A 21,703-nucleotide genomic window follows, 5' to 3' on the forward strand; every position below is an offset into this window, starting at 1 on the left:
CAGAACAGAACGAACAGTCCTCTGAGAAGACCCCTGCCCCTAAAGAACACTGTGAATCAGATTTGATAGTTCCGTTATCGAATGTCGCTGGGACCGAGACACCCACGAAAGAAAACGGCAATGCCAGTGGTGCAAGCCCAGCCTCGTCTACGCAACACAGTGAGGAACAGGGAGACACTGAAGCTGAGATGCCAGCTGCTTCTACCTTGCCTGTGAAGCGGGTGCACGAAGACAGTGTCAACGAGGGATCAACGCAAGGAGGAGCGGAAAACGGACAGCCTCCACTGAAGGCGGCCCCCCTTGGCCGGTCGTCCTTCAAGCCATGGGTAAACGTGCCTCCAGACCGGAGAACTGTGTCACCTGTGCCTCCGCCATAGCGGGGGTACCCTTTTCGGTCGAGACGTCGCAAGCCCGGTCCATGATCGGGAGCAGCGCTTGGAACGATGGGCAGACTCGCCAAAAAAGAAGAATGGTCATCCCATGCAACAGTTGAACAGCAATGCTGTCTTTCTGCAGAAGAGATGTGAGTGAAATGTTTCGCGATTTATAATTTCTTGAGATGGCGACCAATTTATCCACTAGCTTGCGCGGAGCCGCGCTAAATGTGAGAGGGCTGTCAACGCGTCGGAGAGACAACAGCAGCTGAACCGCCTTCTGCTGAAGAATGAAATTGATGTGCTAGCAGTTCAAGAGAGCAAAATGGAAAGCGAACAACAAACAGATAAAATGGCTGAAATATATCGTTCTAGATATAGTGTTTGCGTTTGTCATGCGGTTGGAAGATCGGGGGGATGTGTCATTTTCATTCGAAATTGCATAGAGTGCGTAGTCTGTGTTCTCGTGTGAGAGTGGTCGGCTTTTGATACGTGATTTCAGTTTTTCTGGATTGGACTGGAGAGTGATCTGTGTTTATGCGCCTACTAGAAAGTCTGAGCGCGAAGAGTTTTTTCACTATATGAAATCCTTCCTAATACATGAGAGGCGTGTTCTCCTGCTTGGAGACTTCAATTGTGTCTGTAGACCGGAAGATAGAACAACAGACCGTGTCCTTCGTGACAAGAGCGCAGAGTTACTTATTGACATTGTTAATGAGGCAGAGCTTGAAGATGCTGGCTGTATACTGACGCATGAAGGCCAAGCAATGTTCACGCACTTTCAAGGTAGCTGTCATGCAAGGTTGGACCGAATATATGTTCCTATTGATTGTGTGCCCTTGTGCTCGGAATATCAAACACTTCCCATGAGCTTTAGTGACCACTCCCTAGTAATGGTTACTCTAGGCATGAAAAGTAAGGCAACGAAGTTCAATTGGGAGCTATTGAAATTTAATGAAAAGCTGCTGCTGGATGAAGAGTTTACCACTAAAGTGAAAGAATATATTACGCATATGTTGCAAAATGACTCTAATTTTATACAAGCATGGGAGCAGTTTAAGTGCGATATAAAGATAGCTGCTATTGACCGAGCATGCACTCTCCGACGTAAAGAAAGAGAACAAGAAAAAGAACTTCGAAGGACACATGAATACATGCTTAGCATGGAGAGCGTTAAGCCTGGCTTGTTTGCCCAAGATATAAAAAAGATAAAAACCAAACTTGAGGTGATAGACGAAGAGAAGTATGGCGGTGCGGTGATAAGGGCACGCAGCGAAAAATTGTGGCTCGGAGAGACGCCCACGAAAAGGGCACTTAGTGATGAAAAACGGTACGCGGTGTCAAAAGAGATAAAAGAAATCTGTTATCAGAACGTAGTTACCTCGGAAAACAAAACGATTGAACGGGCGTTTGTAGAATTTTACAGGGAATTGTTTAGCCTAAAAACACCGGACATTGAACACTTCAGAAAAGACTTTCTGTCGCTGATGCCAAGAGTAGAAGACGAAGTGGCGCAGACACTTGAAGCAAGTATTACTTCCGAGGAAATTAAGGCCGTTATCGGGGAATTAAATTCCAATAAGTCACCCGGACCAGATAGTCTTGGTGCTGCCATATACAAGGCCTTTCCAACTGAAATGGCTGTTTTACTGGAAAGAGTTACTAGTGAATGCTACGAAAAGAACATACCTCCTCCGTCTTTTCGAATGTCACAAGTTGTACTAATCCCGAAAACAGATGACCCAGTTAAGCTTCAGTCTGTAGCGCCTTACCGTCCTATAAGTCTAACGAATGTTGACTATAAAATTTACATGAAAGTATTAGGGCGACGACTCCAATGTGTAATTACTTGTCTTGTAGGCCCACATCAGACATGCGGTATAAAAGGAAGGACCATTTTTACTAACATACACGCAGCAAGGAGTGTACTCGAATGTTGTGACGCGATGCATGACCACGTAGCAATGATGCAATTAGACCTCCACAAAGCATTTGATAAAGTGGTACATGAAATTTTGTTCTCTGTTTTAGAGTATGTCAATGCTGGTTCCGTGATTACAAAGGGCGTGAAAATGGTTTACGAGTGCTGTTCAGCGAGACTGGTCGTGAATAAGCATTTAACCGATCGTATACCTGTTCAGTCGTCAGTAAGGCAGGGCTGTCCTCTGTCTCCCCTTTTGTTCGCGCTTTATCTGGAGCCTTTCTGTTTAAGATTGCTTACAAGGCCAAACATACGCGGTTATAGATTTTTTCAAAGTGAAGTTCGGGTTTTGGCATACGCGGACGATATTGCGGTTTTTTGTACTGACCATGAGAGCGTGAAGAAGTTGTAAAAGAAGCCACTGCTTTTTGCACTGCAAGTGGAAGCGAAATTAGTTGGGCAAAGTGCTTAGGATTTTGGCACGGAAACTGGCAATACACGCCTGAACTGTTCTCCAGTATGCAATGGACAATAACGCCAGGCAATTACCTTGGTGTGCCACTAAAGCATTACCGTGAAAGCAAGGAATGTTGGGCCGGTGAAGTTGAGCAAGTGAAAACCCAAAGAAACAAATGGGGAGGACATAACTTTTCTATGTTCGCAATAGCTACCGTTTGCAATATGTTCCTAGTTGCAAAAATGTTTTACATGCTGCAAGTGTTATCAATGTCAAGAATCTCTGTTCAAAAACTGCATAGGGCATTTGCCACGTTTGTGTGGGCTTCCACATGGGAGCGCACCAGTCGATGCAATCTGTTTCATACGGTGCATAATGGTGGACTGGGATTGTCACATTTATACTTAAAGCGGATTGTAACCAGGTTCTTTTTTTTGCGCGAACAAAGCGATGTTTTTCTTAGAACGGTAATCCAAGTGCGATTGCGTGATTCACTGCCGGAATATGTAGTTTCGACTATGTCTACAAGGACAATGGCTCTAAGTGTTTTTCTTCGTGAAGTTGTCGCGTCCTTCCAAATAGTGAAGGCGAGATTTTCAAATGAGTATATGTGTACTGTTACGCGAAAACGGCTGTACAAAGATTTATTGGAAACCTTTTTACCTGTGCCTCTTTATCGCGCTGTATATGCTTTGGGTCCGGAGCGGGACGTGTTGAAGAGAGTGAAAAAAAATGCCCATCAGATCGTCCGCTAAATCTTTCTTTTTTCAATTGCATACCGGCACTCTTCCGGTGAAGCCATGGCTGGAAAGCAAAGGCCTTTTTGTGCCTTGGTCTGCTGACTGTTTAATTTGCAAAAAGCTGGAATCCATGGAGCATATTCTCCTTGAGTGTGACGATGCGGTTTTTTTGTGGGACGTGCTACAGCGTACTATTGAAAAGGACTTACCAATAACGCCGTTTGCAATACGCTACCTTCCATGCGCCCAACCAGGAGAAGTGCCCAGTGATTTATTTATGGTCTTGTGTATGCACAGCATATGGAGAACGCGGATGGATGTTCGCCATGAGCATGTTGTCGTACACCCAGCCCATCAGTACTTTGTTGAAAGTGTAATGTACACGCGTGATGTTTTCGGAGGGCAATCTGAACCCCCGGAATGGCTGCCAGTCTTGGGCAAGCTCATGTCACTTAATCCATTCTATCACAAGAAACCTTGAAACCTGTAAGAAAGTGACGTGTTTTTAATTCCATGCGATTTTCATCGTTCTTTGTAGTTACCAAGTCGGTAATAAAGAAAAAAAAATCCGGCGTGGTCTAGTGGCTAGGATACCTGGCTCTCACCCCGGAGGCCCGGGTTCGATTCCCGGCGTCGGAAAGATGGCGGTCTCATGGTGTAATGGTTAGCACTCTGGACTCTGAATCCAGCGATCCGAGTTCAAATCTCGGTGAGACCTGCGCCTCTTTTTCTTTTCTGGCCATGTTACGCATCTGCATTCTCTTGTGCTCTCGCTTGCGATCCGCTGCCACGTTCCGGCGTGGTCTAGGGTTCTGGACGGCTGAGCCTGAAAATGTTGCTTGCTGGAAACAGCGCATCGGCCGTTGGCCGAGGTCTTTCTACTCCTCAGGACACTACCGAAACGTACAAAGTTGTCCTTCCACGCCTGCCCACCGGTAATGTTGTCCTTAATACCGTTTTCCTGCATGCCGACCTTAAGGGTCGCCCGTACCGAGCACCTGACTTTCGAGACGCACTTGCACAGATTTTGGACCTCCGGGAAATTTTGTGCATTGGTCAATACCAAATGAGCCACGTGTGGATGGTTACCTGCGAGAGTAGTTCTTCAAAGCAGAAGCTAATTAACAAAGCAGAGTTCCCTGTGAAAGGACTTCGGTGCATGGTGTTCGACCCGGATACAAAGAATGTCAAGGGTAAGCTCCTTTGGCTTCCACGCTATATGGAGCACCGGAGGATTGTGGAAGCTTTTGAGCCTTATGGAACGATTCAATCTGTGGAACGTGAAAAGTGGCGGTGCCCAGGGATGGAGCACATGGAAACGGCGAACCGTGAAATCTCCCTCACGCTCAAGGACCGAGTGTCAGCAAGTACAATTCCTCACACTCTTAATGTTTATGGGGTGCAGGCATTAGTGCTTATCTCAGGGAGACCTCCACTGTGCCTTCGACGCAGCCGGGTAGGCCATGTACGGCGTCAGTGCCGAACGCCTCGATGCACCCAGTGCCGGCGCTTTGGCCATACTGTGGAGAACTGTGTATTAAGTTATGCCGATAGACTGCGTCAAGGCCAGTGGTCACGAGAAGATGACGTGGCGTCCGAGCATATCATGGATGTGTCAGAGGTTGTTGATGTAACTGGTGAGTTAGGTCGTGAACCTCAAATTGATGGGGACCAGAAGCCTTCTGCACTTCACACCAACTCAGAAGAATCTGCAGTGACTGGCCATCAAGAACCAGCGTCTCCAGAGCCAAAACCGCCGGACCCGGGCCCACCTGTGAGTGCCACTCAGAGTGCTGCCCTTGCTGCCCAAGAACCACCTTTCATTGAAGGACGTCTGGATATGCCTCCTGTGGAATCAATGGAGAAGATACTGCCAGTGGATGCTCGCCTATCCTCCTTCGTCATTGATTCTCCTTCGTCGTTGGAGGGTAACAGTGAGCCGTCTGTGGCGCCGATCTCCGGTGCGTCCGGTTCTCTGTCGGCTGTCAGTGTGGCAGCGAGCGATGTGCTCCAATCAGGTTCGTGGGCCGAAGCCTTGAGTGTCTCAGAGGAGGACATGGACAACACAGTGCCTTTGAAGCGCCCCGCAGATGATGAGGTGTGTATCGATGGTGCTGGCCAGAAGGCACACTGTGTAGAGGCCACAGGAAGGGTGACTTTAAAGAGGAGGGCGATGTCTGCCCGAAAGGCCGCCAATTTGCAGGCGGGCCACCCCATTCCAGGGGATGATGTTTAAAAGGACTAGTACCAAAAATGGCTAGAGTCGCAGCATATCAAGTCGCTACCCTTAACGTCAGGGGTATGCGTAATCGTCGGAGACAGCAGCAGTTAAGACATCTGTTAAAGAAATGGAGTGTGTCTGTAGCAGCAATTCAGGAAACAAAGTTGTCCTCCGATGAAGAGACGGAAGCTGCTCTTGAGCCGTTTTTGCCGGAATATAACATTATTGTTAGCCACGCTAGAGGCTTGTCCGGAGGGTGTATGCTATTCCTGGCCAAAACACTAGAGATGACAGCCATGTCTTATTGCATAGATGGCGAGGGACGACTTATATGCTTTGACCTCACAATCTCAGGTGTGCAGTGGCGAATTATTTGTGTTTACGCCCCTGTAAAACAACGAGACAGAAGGCATTTTTTTCTTTCATTAGTTAATCATTTGTGCACAGATCGCAAAATTATGTTGTTGGGAGATTTTAATTGTGTTTGTAGGGATGAGGACCGATCAGCATTATGTAAGAGATATGACCCTAGTGCTGCATTACTTAACGATTTGGCTTGTGAATATAACCTTGTGGATGTGGGGCAGGAAAAAGGCGACAGTATTCATTTCACTCATTTTCAGTTCTCCTCTAATACCCGCCTTGACAGAATTTATGTTTCTGCAGACATGTTAGCAAATTTGTTTGGTTACTGGATGCGGCCCATCTTCTTCAGTGACCATTGTATGGTGTCTCTTCAGGTAGGGAGGTACAGTCGGCAGATACTTCACCCTCGGTGGGAACTGTGGAAAATGAATAACTGTCTGCTCTCAGATGAAATCTTTAAGCGTGCTGTACCTACTTGTTTGAAAGACATATGGTCACGCCATGATCTGTCAGTTTTTCAAAAATGGGACTTGTTCAAACAGGAAACCAAAAAATTAGCAATTGAAGCCTCTGCAAGAATCGCGTTCCTAAAGAGACACCACCTTCGTGAGCTTGGGCGCACTCTAACTGAGCTACATGAGCTAGAGAAGGTTAGCCCGGGTGCCTATGTTGAAGAAATTATTAACGTAAAGGCAGAGCTTCAACAAATTGCGACGGAAAGATACAAGGGGGCCCTAATAAGATCTAGGACTCGAAGGTTTCATGACGAGCAACCTTCACGTCGGGCCCTCAGTGATGAAAGAGAGAATGCTCTTACGAAGGAAATATTGGAAATTCAGTATGGTGGTTGCACATATAGTGATGCTCCTAGTATTCTTGCTGCTTTCTATGATTATTATCGAAAGCTGTTCGGCAGTTGTAAAGATCCAAATCAGGGTTTCGATTATAATTCCTTACTTGAGAACTTTCCTCGACTAGACGATGAGAAATGTGCTGTAGTAGAGGGACCCATCACTTTGGAAGAAATTAAATCAGCCATTTCAGACCTTCAGAACCAGAAATCTCCTGGCCCAGATGGTATTACTAGCGAATTTTATAAAACATTTTCGCCTTGCCTAACGCCTGTTTTTATGGAAGTATTCCAAGCATCTTATGTTGTGGGTCTCCTGCCCCCCACTTTCTATTCAGGCCACACAATATTAATACCCAAAAGCAAAGATACTAATCGGTTGAAAACTGTTGAAGGATATCGTCCAATTTCCCTCTGTAATGTTGATTACAAAATTTTTGCCAAGGTCCTTTGTTCTCGTTTGCAGCTGGTTATCATGGACTTGATAGGTTCGCATCAGGTATGTGGTATCAGAGGGCGCAGTATTCAAACACACATCCATATTGCACGTTCAGTAATCGAGACAGTATCAGATGAGACAGGCCAAGTAGCTCTGATTCAAATTGACCTGGCGAAGGCGTTTGATAAAGTTCGGCACAATTTCTTGTTCGCGGTCTTGGAGAATGCAAACATTGGTGACGTTTTGCTCAAAGGCATAAGGCTGTGCTATATGAACTCGTATACAAGACTAATTGTTAATCAGGAGCTAACGAAACCAATGCCACTGGAATCATCTGTTCGTCAAGGATGTCCACTGTCTCCACTGTTGTTTGGCTTATATCTGGAACCCCTCTGTCTCAGTATAATTAACAGTGCAGCCATCCGTGGTTTCTCTCTGGCTCAATGTGAAGTTAAGATTTTAGCTTACGCGGACGATATCGCCCTCTTTTGTTCTGACAAAAAGAGTGTACTTGAGGCTTTACACTTGACTGAACAGTTCTGCGATGTATCAGGCGCGGCCCTTAATTTAGATAAATCCAAAGGTTTTTGGTTGGGACACTGGGGCACTAGACCAAGCCAGTTTGGAGGCATATGCTGTGACTGTAGTCCTCTTCAGTACCTAAGGGTTCCACTGCACCAAGTTCGCAATAGCGCAGCCTACTGGGATTCACAGATCGTACCTATACGGCGACAAACGCAGGCTTGGATGGGTAGGGAACTCTCAGTGTTTGCTAGGGCACAGGTCTGTAACATATTTTTGTTTGCAAAGCTTGCGTATATCCTTCAGGTCCTGCATTGTGCGAGGAGCAAAGTACAAGTTATACACAGAATATTTGCAACATTTGTGTGGCGCTCTCAATGGGAGCCCATGCGGCGTGACAACTTGTTTCTTCCCTTAGAGTCTGGTGGAGTGGGCCTTGTTCACTTGTTTGTGCATCAACTTGTCTCCCGTTTTTTCTTTTTCAAATCGGCAAACCATCCGTTTCTTGTAACTGTGCTCATTAGGCGCCTTAGTCCACATTTGCCTTACTTATTCGCACCAACTGGGCAGGCTCGTGAGGGGCGTTTATGGGGATTCCTTAAGGAGGTTGCTGACACTTTCAATTTTCTCACTGTGCGTTTCTCGGTAGATTACCTGTATAGCCTCTCGAGAAAGCAGATGACCCAGGCTCTCACTGAGTCTTTGTTCCCTACACCGTTGTATCGGCAGCCTTATCTGGGGTTTTTGGACACCACTGTTCTAAAGCGTGTTAGGCAAATGTGCATTCAGGCAGCTGCAAAAACGTTCTTTTTCAAATTACATACAGCGACGTTGCCTGTCAAGACATTTCTTCACAATAAGGAGACGTTTGTGCGCTGGTCGGTAAATTGTCGCCTCTGTAACGTGCCTGAGACAATTGATCATTGCTTTATTCTGTGCCGTGATGCTATGTTCTTTTGGGACATACTACAAAGAACTCTTAAAAAGGACATTGAAATTACGCCTTATACAATTAGATTTTTGCCTCCTGACAAAAACTCTGTCGTGCCTTACGATCTATTTGTGTTGATGGGACTGTTCAGCCTTTGGAAAAGCCGCATGATCGAGAGGCATGCAGAGCCACTAAGATCGTCGAAATCCGTGTTTCGGGAGCAGTGTGCTTTGGTGAGAAGTGTATATGCTGCACGTGAAGAACCTCCAAACTGGATGCCGTATCTAGACGCATGTGTATGTCTCCCAGACTTTTGATGTTCTGATGATTGTGCATTGTCGGGCTGAGGATATGACGGGCTAGCATTAAACAGCCCGGTAACTTTAGACATGGACATGTTTAAGTAAGTGGAGTTGTTCCTTTTTACGGAAGTTTTCCCATGCAATAAAGAAAAAAAAAATCCGGCGTGGTCTAGTGGCTAGGATACCTGGCTCTCACCCAGGAGGCCCGGGTTCGATTCCCGGCGTCGCAAAGATGGCGGTCTCATGGTGTAATGGTTAGCTATCTGCGCTCTGAATCCAGCGATCCGAGTTCAAATCTCGGTGAGACGTGCGACTCTTTTTTTTTTTTTTTCTGGCTATGTTACGCATCTGCATTCTCTTGTGCGCTCGCTTGCAATCCTCTGCCACGTTCCGGCGTGGTCTAGTGGCTAGGATACCTGGCTCTCACCCAGGAGGCCCGGGTTCGATTAACGGCGTCGCAAAGATGGCGGTCTCATGGTGTAATGGTTAGCTCTCTGCGCTCTGAATCCAGCGATCCGAGTTCAAATCTCGGTGAGACGTGCGAGTCTTTTTTTTTTTTTTTTTTTCTGGCTATGTTACGCATCTGCATTCTCTTGTGCTCTCGCTTGCAATCCTCTGCCACGTTCCGGCGTGGTCTAGTGGCTAGGATACCTGGCTCTCAACCAGGAGGCCCGGGTTCGATTAACGGCGTCGGAAAGATGGCGGTCTCATGGTGTAATGGTTAGCACTCTGTACTCTGAATCCAGCGATCCGAGTTCAAATCTCGGTGAGACCTGCTCCTCTTTTTCTTTTTCTGGCTATGTTCATCATCATCATCATCAGCCTGACTATACCCACTGCAGGGCGAAGGCCTCTCCCATATTTCTCCACTTAACCCGGTTCTGTGCTAGCTGCATCCACTTGACCCCTGCGAACTTCTTAATCTCATCCGCCCACCTAACTTTCTGCCGCCCCCTGCTACGCTTTCTTTCCCTTGGAATCCAGTTTGTTACCCTAGGCGACCATCGGTTATCCTCTCTTCGCACTACATGTCCTGCCCATGTCCATTTCTTCTTAATTTCTACTAGAATGTCGGTAACCTCAGTTATTTCTCTGACCCACTCTGCATGCTTTCTATCTCCTAATGTTACCCCTACCATTTTTCGTTCCATAGCCCTCTGGGTTGTCCTCAACTTAAGTAGACCTCTCTTGGTTAGCCTCCACGTTTCAGCCCCATAGGTGAGTACAGGCAAGATGCAACTGTTGTATACTTTCCTCTTTAGCGATACCGGTAAACTGCTAGACATAATCTGCGAGTGCTTGCCAAATGCGCTCCATCCCAATCTTATTCTGGCTATGTTACGCATCTGCATTCTCTTGTGCTCTCGCTTGCAATCGTCTACCACGTTCCGGCGTGGTCTAGTGGCTAGGATATTCTGCTTCCGGCCACGGCAGTGAACGGACGCAGGATGCAGGGCTCCTCACGAGCGGCTTCAGCGACCATGTCAGGCCGCGGTAACAGGACTGCTGAACAGGACAACACTTACCAGGTCGTTTTGCCTGCGCTTCCAACAGGTCGGTTTGTTTTGAATACCGTTTTTTTTGCATGCCGATATCAGGGCCCGCCCGTACCGGGTGGGAGATTTCCGGGATGCTTTAGCACAACACTCGCTAATCCCCGATGTTATCGCTATGGGGGCGTATCGGATGAGCCACGTCTGGGCCGTCACTCTCAAGGATACTGAAGCCGTCAACAAGATTGTCAGTGTAGGTGAGCTGTCTGTAAAAAACGGTCGCTGCTTGGTGATTGACCCGGCGAACCAGGACGTGCGACTCAAACTTCACTGGCTACTTCACAACGTGCCAGACGAAGATGTTCGTGCTGCATTTGCGCCGTACGGAAAGGTGTCAGACGTTTCCCATGAGCGTTGGCGTGTTAAAGGTATGCTAGAAAAGGGCTCTACAACTAGACTCGTCACGCTGAAGCTGAAAGCTGGCATGAAGCTCGACGACCTGCCGCATCAGTTGAATGTTAGCGGTGAGCTCGCGCTCGTCATTGTGCCAGGCAGACCCCCGTTGTGCCTACGCTGCCGGGGTACGGGTCACATCCGCAAAGAGTGCCGGGTTCCTCGCTGCGGAACCTGTCAAAGGTTCGGGCATAAAGACAGCCAGTGTGCACGAACCTACGCTAGCACTTCCGGATCTGGGACCAGCGAAGACTCGTCCGAGTTAATTATGGACGAGGCGGATGCGGAGGAGGCTGCTGACATTAGATGTCAGTCAACGAAACAGGACGCGCCTTCCATGACGGTTTTAGCAAAGAATAAGGTGATGGTCTCAAATGAAAAGAATGAAACTCGGCATGTCTTGAACGTTCCATTCCAGGACCATGAAAGCGCGTCAAAGGAAGCGGCAGAAGACGTAACCAAATTTTCCGACGCTGAGGATCATCTCAGTACTGAGCCTTCCTGTACTGATGCCATGGAGGTTGGGCCGGAGACAGCAGCCTTAATTGCCGCGAAACGTCCGCATGAGGAAAGCGTCGAGGAGACTCAGCTGCCAGGCGGTGTCTGTGGTGAGCCGCCGCCGAAAACTTCTGGCATCCGAAGAGCCACGTTAAGACCGAAGCCGAACTTCTCGGCCGACACGCGGCAGGCGGGGAAACCGCCTCCGTAGTTTTTGTGGTGTCCTGAACGATTTGTGGATAGGCTGCCTACCGACCAGCGTCAGGAACCTTCTGCAACCAAGTGGTGCGTGTGTGAGCAAAAATGAAACAATGTGCTTGGACTTCGTTTGAATGCATCCCGACATTCTGCTGGGAGGACATTACATGCATACATACGCCGCTGTTCGTCAGAAGCGGAAGCCACGCAACCATGAAGGTAGGCACCATGCCGGTACGGGCGTCTCTCTCTAATACATGACTCTCAAGCTTAATTCGCCGTTACATGTAGCTACTTTGAATGTCAGAGGACTGGGAGCGAGAAAGCGACAATGCCAGCTCAGTCGCCTCTTTTTGGATAATGATATAGATATAGCAGCTGTGCAAGAGTCAAAGATTGAGAGCCAAGAAAGCACTGACCGTATGGTGGCTTCTTTTCAAACAAACTTTTATGTGTGTGTATGCCATTCTGTTGGTGTATCGGGTGGATGCCTTTTTTTATACGTAACACGCTGGGAGTAAGCGTAGAGTCCGTTTTTGCCTGTCCAAGCGGTCGGCTTTTGGTTAGCGCTTTTACCTACTCTAATTTATGCTGGCGTGTTGTGTGTGTGTATGCTCCCAATTCAGAATGTGAGCGTGAATTTTTTTTTTGAGTTTATTAAGGTGTGGTTGAAGGTGAGACAAAATCTTGCTTGTACTTGGTGACTACAACTGTGTGTGCGCAGCTGTGGACCGAGCGGCGAAGTGTAAACCTCGAAGAGACAGAAGCTCCGAGCTGTTGAATGCACTTGTGCATGAGTATGGCCTTGAGGATGTTGGTAGTGTGTTCTCCACTGGAAACCAGCCAGAGTTCACGCACTTTCAGCGAGATAGCCATGCTAGATTGGACAGGGTGTATGCCTCGGTAGATCTTGTTTCCCTATGTACTGCATATGAGGTCAAACCTGTGTCTTTCAGCGATCATTGTCTCGTGAGTGCAGTGTTTGACCGCAAAGGAAAGAAATCGCGCTTTAACTGGTACCTATGGAAACTGAATGCCAAACTTCTTGCCGATGAAGAGTTCCTTACGGAAGTTAAGACCGAGTTTGAAAATCGTCTTGCTATGAGACCAGTAAGTTTTGCAGAGTAATGGGACAGCTTCAAAGAGTGGGTCAAATTGAAATCCATAGAAAAGAGCAGTAAGGTGCGGCATAAAGAGAAAGAAAAAGAAAAAGAACTGAATGAACAACTCCAGTTTTTATTGAGCATGGAAAGTTCTGTGCCAGGGCATTTCGCCAGTAAAATACGAGAGATAAAAAGTGAGTTGGAAACAATCGACAGCGAAAGATACACAGCGGCTGTCATACGTGCAAGGGCTGAAAAACTTTGGGCAGGAGAAGTGCCGACAAAACGAGCGCTAGCAGACGAGAAAAGATACGCCTGCCAGAAAGAAATAAGGAGTATAAGGTATACCGGCCATATCACAGAAGATGCTAAAGATATTCAGCGTACGGTAGCAGAGCACTTCGAAGAACTGCTTAGCGCTAAGCTTCAGACTGTATAGTGGCTTTGATACAGATTTTCTAAGACTGATGCCTGCACTGGATGACGAAAGTAAAGCGCTCCTAGAAACACCTGTCAGGTCATCTATTGCAGATACTATCTCCTGCAATATAGTATCTGCAATATTGCAGGAGATAGTATCTGCAATAGATGACCTGACAACTGGGAAGGCCCCTGGGGCGGATGGTCTAAGCGCTGCCTTCTTTAAAACTTTTCAGCAGTATGCGGCTCAGTTTATGCTTCGTGTAATCACTGAAGCTTATGAACGTAATACTGTCCCAATGTCTTTCTCTACATCGCACATTGTTCTAATACCCAAGACAGATGATCCGGAGAAACAACTGTTGGTGGGGTCATATCGACCGATTAGCCTCACCAATGTTGACTACAGGTGTACATGAAGGTTTTAGCAAAACGACTGCAAAGCGTAATAAAGAAATTGGTTGGGTCTCATAAAACGTGCGGCATCAAGGGTCGATCCATTGCCACGAATATACATGTCGCAAGAACCGTACTAGAATGTGTTGATGCACTCGGTGGTCAGATAGCCATGATGCAGTTAGATTTGGCGAAAGCTTTTGACCGTGTTTCTCACGAAATTCATTTTTCCATTTTCGAGCATTCTAACCCTGGTGACCCCTTCATGGATCACTGCCTTGTCGCGGCGGAGGGGCTTGCGAAACTCGATGAAGTCGTGAGCTCTGCCGTGTAGGGCCACCCAAGATAGACAGGTCACGGCAGAGAGTTCTGACAAAATGTGATTCACTGGAGAAGGTAATGGCAACCCACTCCAGTATTTCCTGCCAAGAAAACCCTATGGCCAGTCACAATACCATTAAAGATATGGCGCCGGAAGATGAGCCCCCCAGGTTGGAAGGCGTCCCACATGTTACTGGGGATGAACAAAGGGCGATTCCCAGTAGCTCCAGGACGAATGAAGCGGCTGGGCTAAAGCCAAAAGGACGCTTAGTTGTGGATGTGTCGGGAAGCGACCCGAAAGTTCGATGTTGCAAGGAGATATATCCCATAGCAACATGGAATGTAAGATCTATGTTACAAGGTAAACTGGATGTCGTCAAGCGAGAAATGGACATATTGAACATTGATATCTTGTTTATCAGCGAGCTCAAGTTGACCGGAATGGGAGAATTTATCTCCGGCGACCATTATGCCTTTTACTGTGGGCACGAATCCAAGAGAAGGAATGGGGTCGCTCTCATAGTAAACAGAAGAATGGGCAAAGCAGTGCTAGGGTACAACCCCAAAAACGACCGGATGATTTCACTTCGTATCCAAGGTCACCCTTTCAACATAACAGTTATCCAAGTCTATGCACCGACCACTGCTGCTGAAGAAGCTGACGTTGAGAGATTTTATGCGGACCTACAATGCCTTTTAGACCGCACCCCATCATCAGACGTCGTTTTTCTCATAGGAGACTGGAATGCTAAGGTGGGAGTAAAGAAATATCCGGAATTATAGGCAAGTTCGGTCTTGGCGAGCCAAATGAAGCTGGGCAGAGGCTAGAAAAGTTTTGTCAAGAAAACAACCTGACCATAGCGAATACTCATTTTCAACAGCACAAGAGGCGCCTGTACACATGGACTTCACCGGACGGTCTGTACAGGAATCAGATCGATTATATTCTTTGCCGGCAGAGATGGAGAAGCGCTATACAAGCAGTAAGAACAAGGCCTGGGGCCGATTGTGGCACCGATCATCAGCTTCTTGTTGCCAAAATTAAGCTTCGATTGAGGAAAACGCAGAAAACTAGAAGGCCTTTCAGGTATGATCTGGATCAAATTCCATTAGAATATGCTGTGGAAGTCAGGAATCGATTTCAAGAATTAGATCTAGAACACAGAGAGCCCGAAGAGATGTGGACTGATGTCCGTGATATAATACAAGAAGTTGCTACTAAGGTAGTTCCAAAGCAAAAGAAATGCAAGAAAGCAAACTGGTTATCTGAAGAGGCTTAGCAAATAGCTGAGGAAAGGAGGATGGCAAAAGTTATGGGGGAAAGAGAAAGATACAAGGCTCGCAATGCGGATTTTCAGAAAATAGCAAGGAGAGATAAGAATGCCTTCCTGAACATACAGTGCCAAGCAGTTGAGGACAACAGCCAATTAAGGAACACAAGAGCTCTGTATAAGACAATTAAAGATATCAAAGAAAGCTTCTGTGCTAAGCTGAGCGTGATAAAGGACAAATGAGGCAAGGACATCACTGAAGCCTCAGAGATAAAGAAGAGGTGGCAGGAATACACAGAAGAACTGTACAAGAAGGACCCGAATGTGCAAACCCAACATAAGACGGTTGTGATTACTGATCTCGAGCCGGGCATCCTGAAGAGTGAAGTTGAATGGGCCGTAGCCAGCCTTGCTAAGAACAAAGCTAGCGGAATTGATGGCATTCCAGCTGAGTTGCTTCAAATCCTCAACCATGACGCTGTTAACATTCTTCATACATTATGTCAGAAGATTTGGACAACCCTGCAGTGGCCACAGGATTGGAGGAGGTCAGTTTACATCCCCTTTCCAAAGAAAGGCAGTGCCAAAGATTGTTCCAACTACCGCACGATCGCGCTTATTTCGCATGCTAGCAAGGTGATGTTGAAAATCCTCCAAGGAAGGCTGCAGCAGTATGTGGATCGGGAGCTTCCGGACGTGCAAGCTGGGTTTCGCAAGGGCAGAGGAACTAGAGGCCAAATCGCCAACCTTCGCTGGATCATGGAAAAAGCAAGAGAGTTCCTGAAATCCATCTACTTCTGCTTTATTGATTATGCGAAAGCGTTTGACTGCGTAGATCACAGCAGATTGTGGCAAGCTCTCCAAGAGATGGGAGTTCCAATTCACCTCATCTGTCTCCTCAGGAACCTGTATGAAGGACAAGAGGCCACAGTTAGAACTGGGCATGGTCTTACTGATTGGTTTCCGATTGAGAAAGGAGTGAGGCAAGGCTGCATACTGTCGCCCTGCCTATTTAACCTATATGCAGAGTGCATCATGAGGAAGGCCGGTCTGGACGAGTCTTCAGCTGGAGTGAAGATTGCTGGAAAACGTATCAACAACCTTAGATATGCGGATGATACCACTTTAATGGCAGAAAGTGAAGTGGAACTCAAGAGACTTCTGATGCGCGTACAAGAAGAGAGTGAGAAGTTTGGGCTTAAACTGAACATTAAAAAGACAAAGATCATGGCGTCTTGCCCTATCAAGTCCTGTAGCATCAATGGACAAGAAGTGGAAGCTGTGACAGATTTTCTCTTCTTGGGCTCCAAGATTACCTCGGAAGGAGACTGCAGCCATGAAATTAGGAGACGCCTGCTTCTGGGAAAAAGAGCCATGGTTAGCCTTGACCGCCTAGTAAAGAGCAGAGACATTAGTCTGCCAACCAAGATCCGTATAACTCGTGCTATGGTCTTTCCAGTTGTGATGTATGGATGCGAGAGTTGGACTGTGAAAAAGGCTGACCGCCGAAGAATTGACGCGTTTGAATTGTGGTGTTGGCGAAGACTCTTGAGAGTTCCTTGGACTGCCAGAAGATCAAATCAGTCGATATTGTCGACCATAAACCCTGACTGCTCATTGGAGGGTCAAATTCTAAAGTTAAAGCTCAGCTACTTTGGTCATCTGATGAGAAGAGAGGAGTCGCTGGAGAAAGATTTGATGTTGGGAAAGGTTGAGGGTCGCTGGAGTAGGGGTAGGCAGCGAACGCGATGGTTAGATGGCATCCTCGAGGCACTGCAGATGAAGTTATGTGATCTTAGGAAGATAGTGAGAGACCGGAAAGCGTGGCGTGACACGGTCCATAGGGTCACGAAGAGTCGGACACGACTGAACGACTGAACTGAACTGAACCCTGGTGACGTCATAGTGGAGGGTGTTAAAATGGCGTATGCGAACTGCACGACCGGTATTATATTGAATGGTGAACTGACTGACAGGATCGCAGTACGTTCATCGGTAAGGCAGGGCTGCCCGCTCTCACCCCTGCTTTTTGCACTGTATTTAGAGCCACTTTGCTTGGCTATCATTGATAGCGATCGCATTTTAGGGTTCAAGCTGCAATCAGCACACGTGAAAATGCTAGCATATGCTGATGACATAGCAGTGTTTTGTGCAACTAGAAAGAGCATCTGTGAAGTCACGGGTGTCGTCCAAACATTTTCTGATCAAACCGAATGTAAGATCAATTGGGAGAAAAGCTCTGGGTTTTGGCACGGTGATTGGGACGTGACACCTGATTTCTTCTGTAAGCTGCGATGGTCTGCTCTCCCAACGCGATATCTAGGCGTGCCTTAAGAATGTTATCAAGATCCCAACGTGCACTGGATGGAAGAAACATCCAGAGCGAAAGAAAAAGCGGATGCCTGGCAAGGAAGGCAACTCTCAATGTTTTCGCGCGCTTCTATTTGCAATGTTTTTCTTATTTCGAGGCTGTGGTACCTCATGAATGTGTTGTGTGTCTCACGAACCTCAATTCAGAAAATGCACCGCGTTTTTGCTGTTTTTATTTGGCATCCACATGGGAAAAAACCGCCCGGACGAATTTGTTTATTTCTGTTAAAAGGGGCGGGCGTGGCCTTGCACATCTGTTCTTGCGTCAGGTGGTTTCGCGATTTATATTCCTCCGTGATCAAAAAGATACCTTTCTAAGAACTGTGATGCAAGTGCGATTACAGAGTCTGCTCCCTGAACGGATTGTGTCATGTGAAAACGTGCCTGGTACTGTGACTGGCTACCTACGCGAGGTTGTTTTTTTCGTGCAAGTTGCTTAAAGTGCGGTTTTCTTTTGATTACCTTTACAATGTTCCTAGAAAAAAACTATAGAGATCTCATTGACGTGATGCTACCGGTGCCTTTTTACCGGGTATTACACTGTGGAGGCCCAGGGCAGGACGTTTTGAAAAGAGTTAAGAAGATGCCCGTGAGGCCATCTGCTAAAACGTTCCTTTTCAAACTTCACTCTAATACGCTCCCTGTTAAAACCTGGCTGAATGAAAAAGGTATCTTCTTCCCATGGACAACAAATTGCCTTTTGTGCAAAAAACCGGAAACAATTGAACACGTTTTCTTACAGTGTTGGGATGCTGTCTTTCTATGGGACGTCCTCCAAAGGACAATTAAAAAGGAGGTTCCATTAACTCCTTACGGTATAAGATTCCTACCAGTGCAGAACGATGATGCACCTTATGATTTAATTATGCTTCTTGGCCTCCATAGTTTGTGGAAAACACGAATGCAGGTGCGTCATGCAGATATAGATACACGATCTGCGCGTGAAAACTTTATTGAAAGTGCTGTTTATATACGCGAAACTTTCAGGAGGCAGCAGGATCCGCCACAATGGCATTGTCTCTTTGATGAGTTAGTGCACTTGAAAAGATTTTAGCCACGTACGCGTTAGCTCAAGTGTAGTTGACGTTTTTTATCATGTGTGTTTTTGTTTTGTGTTTCGCGGCAATAAAGAAAAAAAAATCTAGTGGCTAGGATACCTGGCTCTCACCCAGGAGGCCCGGGTTCGATTCCCGGCGTCGGAAAGATGGCGGTCTCATGGTGTAATGGTTAGCACTCTGGACTCTGAATCCAGCGATCCGAGTTCAAATCTCGGTGAGACCTGCGCCTCTTTTTTTTTTTCTGGCTATGTTACGCGTCTGCATTCTCTTGTGCTCTCGCTTGCAGTCCTCTGCCACGTTCCGGCGTGGTTTAGTGGCCAATTCTTAGACTGCTGGGATGCAGTATTTCATTGGGACGTGCTACAAAGAACAATTAAAAAAGAGCTACCACTAAACCCTTATGGCATCCGGTTTTTACCGGTGGAGAACGAAGACGTACCCTATGATTTAATAATGCTTCTGGGCCTCCACAGCTTGTGGAAAACACGGATGCAAGTAAGGCACGAAGATATTAACATTCGCAGTGTACGTGAAAATTTTGTTGAAAGTGCTGTTTATCTACGGGAATGTATCTGCGCGCTCCCCGACCCACCACAGTGGGCAGAAGTTCTGGATGACCTGGTAAAATTGAAGAAATTTTAACCTCACACGCGTCAGCTCAAGGGCAGCTGAAGTGTTTTATTAAGTGTGACAATTTGTTGTTCATGTATACCTCGGAAATAAAGAAAAAAAAAAGCGTGGTCTAGTCCTACTTCCGGCCACCACCGTGTACGGACGCGGAATCATGTGCTCCGACGGAGCGGCGATTGCGGCTTTTACCGGCCGCGGAAACAGGATCTCAGATAGCGAAGACAGCGATTATCAGCTTATTCTGCCTCAGCTGTCAACCGGACGCATCGTTCAGAACACCGTGTTTTTGCACGGCGACGTGCGAGCAAGGCCCTACAGGGTTGAAGATTTACGAGATGCGCTCTTGCCTACAGGCTTACTGCCGGATGTGGTGGCCCTGGGAGCCTACCAGGTTAACCACGTTTGGGCAGTCACCCTTAATGGTGCCGAGGCTACAAAACGGCTGCTTGGTGTGAAGGAGCTAATGGTGAAGAGGCGACGCTGTGTTATCATCGACCCGCAGGAACAGCAGGTGAAGCTGAAGCTTCACTGGCTATTGCATGGAGTGGCGGACGAGGACGTCCGGTCCGCACTCGCGGCCTTTGGGACTGTAATGGATGTCAGACGAGAGCGCTGGCGAGTGCAGGGTGTGAGTGACAAGGGCTCCACAACAAGGTCAGTGCTTTTGAAGCTGAAGAACGGCATGAAAATAGAAGACCTGCCGCACCAGTTACGGGTCGGTGGTGAACTGGCACTAGTTGTCGCACCTGGTCGCCCGATGCAGTGCCTGCGATGCCATGGCTCGGGCCACGTGAGAAGAGAGTGCAAGGTGCCGCGTTGCTCGATCTGCAGGCGATTTGGGCATGAGGACTCGCAGTGCGTCCGTACCTACGCCGCGGCAACGAGAACGGAGGCGAGTGATGACACCGAGCACCTCATGGACGAGGTTGAGGCGGAGGACGCTGCGGAGGGGACTGGTGAGATAGCGACTGCTTCGGGAGCAGAAATGCCTCTCCTTAGCGAAGGAGCCCAGGATAAAAGCACGGACAGGGCAGGTGAAATGGTGGAAAACCCATCATCGGCAGCGTCGGACATCAACGAAGATGGATCCAGTCAAGCGCAGCAGCCAGCAGCAGTGAAGGGTCAGGAGCCCCCAGGCAATGGCAATGTAAGTTTAGTGGGTGCCGGAACTGCAACTAAACGCCCCCACGACGCAGCCGGCGATCTCGACGACATGCCGTATACAAGCAGTGTTGACGAGCCGCCTGTGAAAGCGGTGCAGGGACGGCGGTCGTCCTTCAAGCCGCGACCTAACATCGCAGCGGAACGAAAACCTGTCGACAAGCCACCCCCGCCGAAAAGCGAGACCGGCCAGCCGGGCGGCTCCGGAGGCGTCTAGCGGCTTGCTAGACGTTAAAGGTAAGCACCATGCTCCTGGGCCTACCTCATAATTAGAGCAACAATGGCACCTGAACCGTCTCTAAGTGTAGCCACGTTGAATGTCAGAGGACTAGCAAGCAAAAGAAAACAAAGTCAATTATATCGGCTGATAACAGATAATGACATTGACGTACTAGCTGTTCAGGAGACAAAAGTCGAGGGAGAAGAGGGGACTGGGAGCATGGTGCTGCGTTTTACCTCAAGGTACTACGCTGTGGTTAGCCACGCTGTTGGGTTGTCGGCAGGATGCGTACTCTTTGTCAAAAAGTTACCGGGTCTTACTGTGCAGAGCATCACATCAGGGTCCTCTGGAAGACTCGTTATTTGTGATTTTAGTTATTGCCAAAGAGAATATCGGGTTATTTGCATATACGCACCAAATGCAGTGGATGAGAGATATAATTTTTTCGCTATGGTTCAGCAATATGTGGACCCTGAAAAATGCCTCATTATTTTGGGGGACTATAACTGTGTACTGAATTCTACAGACAAAACCAGCGGCACAGCTTTCCGAGATAAGAGCACAGATTTATTAGCCGATATTGTTACCGCAGCCGAATTAATCGACGTGGCCGAAGTCCTAGAGAGTGGACAGGCAGTGAAGTACACTCATTTCCAGGGGACAAGCCACGCACGCCTAGACCGGGGTTTATGTAGCACTCGACTTGATCTCAAAATGCCGCACTTACACCGTGCTACCGCTGTGTTTTACTGACCACTGTCTGGTTAAGTGCGTAATAGGAACAAAGAAAGAAGTTAGGAAGTTTGCTTGGGATATGTGGAAAATGAACGTTAAGCTTCTCGACGACGAATATTTTGTAGCAAAAGTGACAGAAGAAACCAACAGAATAAATATGAACGATTACTGTAAGGTGGGACAACAGTGGGAACTATGCAAAGAGCAAATCAAAATCACAGCGATTGATAGGGCCAGTTCGATTCGATTTCAC

At 47.5% G+C, this 21,703-nt stretch overlaps 1 protein-coding gene and 6 non-coding genes across 7 annotated transcripts; all 7 read left to right on the top strand.

Annotated features, from left to right (window-relative positions):
• Nucleotides 1-4,059: 4,059 nt before the first annotated feature.
• On the top strand, nucleotides 4,060-4,131 carry TRNAE-CUC (transfer RNA glutamic acid (anticodon CUC)). The gene has a single exon. It is a non-coding gene; the product is annotated as a tRNA-Glu (tRNA).
• Nucleotides 4,132-4,138: 7 nt separating this feature from the next.
• Nucleotides 4,139-4,210, top strand: TRNAQ-CUG (transfer RNA glutamine (anticodon CUG)). Its single transcript has one exon. It is a non-coding gene; the product is annotated as a tRNA-Gln (tRNA).
• A 5,071-nt stretch (nucleotides 4,211-9,281) lies between these two features.
• TRNAE-CUC (transfer RNA glutamic acid (anticodon CUC)) lies at nucleotides 9,282-9,353 on the top strand. Its single transcript has one exon. It is a non-coding gene; the product is annotated as a tRNA-Glu (tRNA).
• A 394-nt stretch (nucleotides 9,354-9,747) lies between these two features.
• Nucleotides 9,748-9,819, top strand: TRNAE-CUC (transfer RNA glutamic acid (anticodon CUC)). The gene has a single exon. It is a non-coding gene; the product is annotated as a tRNA-Glu (tRNA).
• Nucleotides 9,820-9,826: 7 nt separating this feature from the next.
• Nucleotides 9,827-9,898, top strand: TRNAQ-CUG (transfer RNA glutamine (anticodon CUG)). The gene has a single exon. It is a non-coding gene; the product is annotated as a tRNA-Gln (tRNA).
• Nucleotides 9,899-18,855: 8,957 nt separating this feature from the next.
• TRNAQ-CUG (transfer RNA glutamine (anticodon CUG)) lies at nucleotides 18,856-18,927 on the top strand. Its single transcript has one exon. It is a non-coding gene; the product is annotated as a tRNA-Gln (tRNA).
• A 544-nt stretch (nucleotides 18,928-19,471) lies between these two features.
• LOC146204533 (uncharacterized) lies at nucleotides 19,472-20,712 on the top strand. The gene has a single exon (XM_084604745.1). The coding sequence runs from the start codon at nucleotides 19,489-19,491 to the stop codon at nucleotides 20,710-20,712; it is 1,224 nt and encodes a 407-aa protein (XP_084460871.1). The 5' UTR covers nucleotides 19,472-19,488.
• Nucleotides 20,713-21,703: the final 991 nt, after the last annotated feature.

The sequence above is a fragment of the Amblyomma maculatum genome, chromosome 1 (assembly GCF_055883805.1).
Source record: "Amblyomma maculatum isolate TAMU_Amacu chromosome 1, ASM5588380v1, whole genome shotgun sequence".
Lineage (NCBI taxonomy): Eukaryota > Metazoa > Arthropoda > Arachnida > Ixodida > Ixodidae > Amblyomma > Amblyomma maculatum.

Bases quoted from the DNA above. Each gene is read 5' to 3' on its own strand.
- LOC146204533 (XM_084604745.1), top strand. From the start codon at position 19,489: ATGTGCTCCGACGGAGCGGCGATTGCGGCTTTTACCGGCCGCGGAAAC.